The sequence below is a fragment of the Octodon degus genome, unplaced genomic scaffold (genome assembly GCF_000260255.1).
Source record: "Octodon degus isolate 3935 unplaced genomic scaffold, OctDeg1.0 scaffold00001, whole genome shotgun sequence".
NCBI classification, from domain to species: domain Eukaryota; kingdom Metazoa; phylum Chordata; class Mammalia; order Rodentia; family Octodontidae; genus Octodon; species Octodon degus.
The window spans coordinates 21,574,178-21,581,039 of record NW_004524577.1 but is presented as its reverse complement, the minus strand read 5'-3'; the positions used below and the strand labels follow the sequence as shown (position 1 = coordinate 21,581,039).

At 47.4% G+C, this 6,862-nt stretch overlaps 1 protein-coding gene across 3 annotated transcripts in view; it reads right to left on the bottom strand.

Annotated features, from left to right (window-relative positions):
- Positions 1–6: 6 nt before the first annotated feature.
- The window catches only part of Znf366 (zinc finger protein 366), a 76,115-nt gene continuing 69,259 nt past the window's right edge, over positions 7–6,862 (bottom strand). For 2 of the 3 annotated variants that reach the window (XM_004623015.2, XM_023702745.1), the window contains exons 4-5: positions 4,955–5,129; positions 7–1,510 (exon numbers count right to left, since the gene is read on the bottom strand). In XM_004623015.2, the coding sequence (XP_004623072.1) occupies positions 915–1,510; positions 4,955–5,129 (771 nt within the window). In that variant the 3' untranslated portion in view covers positions 7–914. Of the gene's footprint in view, positions 1,511–1,563; positions 3,041–4,954; positions 5,130–6,862 lie in introns of those variants that run through there. The other variant, XM_023702797.1, reaches the window with a different exon arrangement.

Sequence of the window (6,862 nt, the reverse complement as noted above, 5' to 3'; positions counted from 1 at the left end):
CTTGAGAACAAAGCCTAAGTGTCCAGCACAGTGAGGGGCTAGTGACTATCCTAATACTACCCCAAAGAAGGCAGAGCTTGTTTCAGGGAGAATTTCTTCCCCCACCCTGAGCTCCAGCTTCACAAGCAACAGCTCCCTTGGGCATGAGGTCTCAGAGGAGGGCAGCAGTGGTGTCCAGGAAGGCATTCTGCTTAGGACACCAGACATCAGTCTGAGGAGCCAGGGCCTCAGAGCACTGCCCAGTCATCTGCAGCTCCCAACACCTCACTGGTGAAGGAAGCTGATGCTAGAGAAAGAGACCCATGTAGGTGTCTAATTGTTGGGATTTCCTCTTACTGAAAACTATTCATCATCTTCTTAGATGTTAAGCTTACCTCTGCAGCATCTACTTGGAATATCCCTTCCAATAGTTCGCCCTTCTGTGTCATTCCCAGCACTTTTTGCTTATGGCAATAAAAGCTATTTTTAGGTATACAACTAGTAATATTTTCATTTAACTGGAAAAATATAACTTTCATGAGTTGAGCTAAATAGTTATTAATAAGGTAACATGTCAAGCACCATCATTTTACAACTAGAAAGAAATTTGCCATGCACTGCATATTATGGAAGGAAAATAGAATTTCTAAAAGCACCTCAGGGTCAGCCAGGATTAGACATCTAGAAGAATATGCACAGATTATTACACGGGAGGTGGACAAAGTGATACTGAAGCCCCTGTGTGTGTGTGTTCTAAGTCTGAAGGCCCAAGGAATGGCCCAGAAGCATCTAATTACCGAGGACCCTGCTCCTTTAGCTTGAGTCACTGCGAAGCTTGGCGCCCTTGTCAGTCCCCAGTGGACAGACAGTTCATGCGGAAAGCTGTTTGCACTGTCTAGCTCTCATCCTCCAAATGTGATTTTAAAACTGTCCACTTAGATACCCAAAAGCACTGCTTGTTTTTCCATTTTCCTCTCCAGTAATTCTTTTAAACTCTCATCTCTGTGCTTGAAGTATAAGTAATTAGAAAAGGAGGGGCCCCGCCTGGCACTCTGAAGAACTCTGAGGCTGAGGCGCTCCTCCCCGCCAGCCCCCTCCTCTGTCTCCTTCTCAGGTCCCTGCCTGAAGCCTTCCCCATGGGCGTCCTGGCTCTTCTCCTCCTGCCCTTCTTTGGTAGCATCCTCCTCTTTTTCCACCTCTTCCTCTTCCTTGCTGGCTTCCTCTTGCCCCTGGAGGGTCTGCTCGGGCTTGGTGGACAGATCCTGGGGCGCACAGAGCTGCTGGCTCCGGGGGGCCAGGCTGGAGCTGTAGGGCTCTGCTGGGCAGCAGCTCACCTCCTCCTCTTCCTCATCCTCTTCCTCCTCTTCTTCCTCCTCCTCATGGCAGGGGCTGTCCCGGGCGCTCTCCCCATCTGACTGGAACACTGGCCCCTTGGCCCCGCGCTTTTGCGAGAGGTCAAAAGGCTCCTCCTGCTCCCGGTTCCTCAGGACCCCTGTGGTCTGCGCCAGGGCCATCCTGCCCCTTCCTAAACCTGTGAGAGCAGAGCGAGAATTGAGGGACCCCAGAAAGCAGTGGAGGGAGCAGTGGGTGGGCAGGGAGGTGGGTAGGGGGCCCCAAGGGCCTTTCCCATGTCCTGATCAAACACCCACAACCAGCTAATTCCCAGTAGGTGGGTGGACACTGGTGGCCTGTCGGTGTCTAAATCTGTATACTCCTTTTAAGGTGAATTTGGCAACATGCACCAAAAGCTTTAAAAAGAAGCACTGCCTTAGCAGTGACACAACTGAGAATTTAAATGATGAAAACCAGGCAGGAGCATAGAATGTGAGTCTAAGAATGCTTATCACCACATTTTTTTTACTGTACAGAAGCTGTGAAAACACTTTGGTACTTAAGGGTTGGTTAATGACGCCACAGCACCTCTGCACAGGGAAGTAGGTGTAGACGTACAGGTGATGGCGACGGACCGATCATCATAAGATGTGCTCTCCTGACCATGCTAGGGTGCACTCTCTGTACATGTGATGTGCACATATGTTTACATATTACATAGAAGCATATATCAGATCAATTTTATCTTTCTGAAAAAATCTCTGGAAGGATGTGGTGATGAAGCTTAACTGGGTAGTTTGATTGGCATGTGTGGGAGTTGCCCAGGGCTCTGCAGAGCCCACTCCTGGGTGTGTGTGCAGGGGTCATGGAGGGGGGACCAGGGGCTGGGGCTGGTCCCTGGTGCCTCCTCTCTGACTCTTTCTCGGCTCTACTCCCTGGCTTTGATGAACTAGGCAGTTTCTTTCTGTCATGTCCTCCCTCCATGTGTTCCTACCTTGAGGATAGGCGACTACAGACTGAATTCTCCAAAAATGTGAGCCCAGACAATGCACCCTCTCCTCCTCTAAATTTCAACTGGTAGGTATTATGCCCAGTGACAGGAAAGTTGGCCAGTACCAAGGATGGATGCCCAAGTCTCAAAATGGACAGTCAGAGGTGGTTATTACATGTTCTCTTCATCTCTCAAGTATTTCTTATTTTTTGTAGTAAGCATAGATTTTCATTGTAAGAAAAACCTCCAGCAGTAATAGACAGTTTTATCTTTGAAAAAAGGATTCCACCAGGACCTGAGAAGGTACTTCTGGATTGTGGCCCCTTTCCACAGAATAGAGAGGGAACAGGGCTTCAAGCAGCTTCCAAAGCCCCATGTCTGACAACAGGACCTCAGTGCAGGGCACAGGGATCTCAGAGGGTCTCACTTTCAGGTTCATTTTGGGGGCCTGTACCAATGGGTTTTGCAGCGGCCAAGAGACATGAGGTGACTTTATTTTATCCTATTGTTAAGGTCTCTGCCTGTGATGAGTGGACAGGCAGGCTCCAAGGACAGAAGCCAAGATTTTAAAGAGGAAAAGCAGGCATAAAGAGGGCATAAAGACACAGAGCTGTGCGTGGGAGTGCCCGGAGCAAGGGCAGGGACCCTTAAGGACCAACTGCTTCCTTTTTGACATCCTCAGGCCACGGAGCTGTCTCTCTCTGTCTGCTGCCCCAGAGGTGGAACGAACTTCACCTCCTGTGGAAAAATCCAGGCGTAGCTCAGGAAGTGGTTCAGGCAACTAGAGATTCAGTGAATAATTCACGAGGAACACATTTTTCAGTGAAAAGAAAACTTGCTTTTACTTTTTAACAGGGATTTTTCAAGGCTTGTTCATGAACTCTAGCCCCTGTCTGTGGTGATTCCAGTTCCCTCTCAGCCAGGAATCACTATATAAATGCAGCAGGTACTGTGAAAAACCTGAAAGCTATGATTCTTTTGTTTCCTGCTGTGTGTGTGCAGGTACCTGTCACATTTACGAATCCGTGCACTGATTTCACTACCTTTGTAAGCAGCAGATCCAAGCAAATCACCCCTGCTTTTGTCTAGGGTAGTAAGCACTGGCTTGATCCAGAAATCTTTGAGCTGGAACCTCAGTTCTGCCTTCAGACCGGCTGTCTGACCTCAAGTAGCCTCTATTACACCTCAGTTGGTTTCCTCATACATGACATGCAAATAACGGTCTCTTTCATGGTTCTGTGGAGGCTACCAGTAATGCTCCCCCAGTGTTTGGCTCCATGCCTTGGCCAATAATGATGGTAGTCACAAAGCATCTAAGATGATGCTGTGAATTCCAGCCATGCCTGTCTTATGTCCCCACGCACAGAGCTCCTGAAGGGCAAGGACAGCCTCGTTCTCTCCAACCTGTCACCATAAGCATCTTGATGCACTGGCCAGATGTGTGTCCTAATGAAGGACTGGTTGGTTAGGGGGAAGTCCGCTAATCAATAGGTCCAGAACACAAACTGTGCACTGCTAAGGGTCCTGGGCTGTGAAGATGAAGGAGGCAAGAACATTTCAAGTTCAACAGTGCCAGTGTAGGGAGACTAAAGCCTTGCTCTGTGTAGAGGCTGAGCGGCAGGAAAGTTGTGCTTGTGTCAACAGGGAAAGGGGACCTAGGTTGCCATGAAGCCATCTCCGCTGACAGTGCAGTATGTAGATCTGTTTTTAAAAAGGAAACAAAAACTGCATGTGCTTTTTTCTGCGGGGGGTGGGAACTAGGGATTGAACTTAGGCCCTAGTGCTTGCCAGGGAGGCACTTATTCCACTGAGCCATCTTCCCGGCCCTGCATGTGCTTTGAGAATAATGTGCTAAAGTGGCTGTGATGAAGACTGTTGGGTCAAAAATGGTGTGCCTTCAAATCCTGACTCTGCTATCTGAGCCCTTTGGGGCAAACAGATCTCTTAGAGCCTTAGTTTCCTCATCTATAAAACGAGGCATTCCTTTGCCTGGCAGTGGCTGTAATGATGTAAGGTGTGAAGGCAGAGTCTAGAACAAAGAGTCCAATGCTGGCTATTATGGTTTGTGTCTAGTTGTCTCCCTGAAGCCTTACACAGTCATGGGGCAGCTTCTGGAGTTTGTGATTGGTTCATGATCCAATGCTGGGATTGTGGGTGTGAGTGAGACACTCTGCATTACAGTGTGAGGAGGGGAGAGAGGCTAGCTAGCTGCCTAAGCTGCTGCTTCTCCTTTTGCTCTTCGCTCTCTGCTGCCGCCATGAACAGCTGCTGTGTGCTGCCATGTGCCACTCTGCCTTGGAGCCAGCTGAGTATGGATAAAAACCTTCACTAACTGTAAGCTAAATAAACCTTTCCTTCCTTCACTTTGGGTGTCAGATACCTGTCCCAGCGAAGAGAGAAGAGTAACTGAAACAGTGCCATCACACCATGTTCCTCTTACTCTCTGTAACCCTAACATACAGCCTTCAGATATTAGCATTACCTTTTCCTAGAGTAACATCTGAAGTCTGCTGCTACTACTCCACCATGGTTGTGAAAGTCTCATTCCTGTTTTTGTTGAGAGTGATCACCCAAACTATCATCCTAGTAAATAAAATTTCACCCCCAAGGGCTGCCCCGAGCCTGACAGCAGGGCTTTCCAGGATGTGCTACCTTGAGTGTGAAGGCCTCGCTCCATCACACCATGCTTGACCTTCATGTGGCGTGTCAGGTTCCCCTTCAAGGTGAACTTGCTCGGGCAGTAGAGGCACTTGAAGGGTTTGCTGTCTGAGTGCAGGTGCATGTGACCCATCAGGTTGTGCATCCGGTTGAATTCCTTCCCACACAGCTGTTGGAGACAGAGATGAGGAGAACACAGTCATCATGCCAAGAACACCTGCCCCAAAGCCCATGAGGCACATGGCATGCATGCAGGAGGCCACACCCACTTCTACTCCTGGCATTTTAAACTGCTTCCAAGAAACGTGTCCCTCTGGAAGTCAGGGAGAGGCTGCATCCTACCCCACCTCACAGGTGGTGTGGGAGGGACAGATGCATGAAATCGGAGTTGACGGTGGTTTGGGATCTTTAAATGCAAGGTAAAAATCAAGACGCTTCTTTTTTTTTTTTATGAATTTAGTACAGGGTCTCACTACACAGATTGGACTCGTAGTGATCCTCCTGTTTTAAGCCTCCCAAGTACTGGGATTACAGGCACACACCACCACTACCAGTCTCAGTCGATCTCTCAGGGCGCCCAAGGAACGGGGCCGGCAAGGCATGCCGGGGATCAAACCCCAGTCCCTGCACCTGCCTAAGCAGGGGCACTTTAATCCAATGAGCTATCTGACCTGCCCAAGAAGCTTCTGTTGAATGCAACCTTTGGAAAGGAGAACAGCTGATCTGAAAAAGCAGCTTCTGGAAACTGACTCTCTTGATTAATAAGGTTGTGAGTATGTGTTTGATATTTATGGAGTGTTCATTATGGAAGGCATTGTTCTAAGTCTGCCAAGGAATAGATTAATTATCACATCAATCTCCTGAGACAGAGGCTATTGTCACACTCACCTTACAGATAGGGAAATTGAGGGCTAGTGGGTGCTGGGAGAGGGGTGCAGGCCACTGGCCACTCCATGCTGTGTTCCCCTAAATGGCTCTTCTGTTAGACTGGGTCAGGCAGCACACTGCTCAATTTTAATTTGCTAATCATTGGGATGAATTTTAAAGCTAAAAGAAACAAAGAGATAGCTAATGTGCCTCTTCTCTATGTGGAGACTTAAAGACACGAGAATACTATCTCAGGAATTTACAGAATCCATTTTATTCACTTCCCCTTTTTAAAAAGTATTTATTAAGAGTTGGTGACAATGATAAAGGGGCAATATAAAAAAATCGGTCCATGAAAAAAAATTGTTAACAAAAATTTGTCTTCAACAGAGACCCTTCTTATTCCATGATTTCATGTGATGGACCACAATAGTGGCTCCCACACTTGTTCCACAGAGTGGACCTTCCTTCAGAAGCACTATGTGCAGATTCTAGGTTGAATTTTTATTAATGAAAGCAACAAGTTCTTCAGGGGTGTAACAGCTGAGCTTCCCTGAAGGAATGGACAGACTGAATAAATGATGATTCCCAGAGAAGCCTGAGAGGTTGCTAGGTGGGTAGAGAGGCAGCCAGCCTGGGCTGGTGCATTTATCACAGATAATCTAGATATGGGTTATGAGTGGCTGAGTCTATATTTCTGAATAATTCATATTTGGGGATTTTAAAGTACTTGTTCTCTTCTGTTTCCACACTAGGAACAGTGCATATAGCCTCCCAGGTGGGGCTGCAGGCTCAGCACTCAAAACATGGCAGCCATTTGAAAACAGCACCCCCAGAAGAGAAAATGGTGAGCAGGTTGATTTAATTCCAGCTTCTTCAAGAGAAGGAGTATGTGGATGGATATTTTTTTAAAAATTCAGAACAGAGAGAAGCAAGTAAGCTAGCAATCTATAGCTCAGTTTTTCATATGTATACAAGTTTTGGTGGAGTTATATTTATCATCTTAGTATATATCCATTTTTTTTCTTTTCTTTT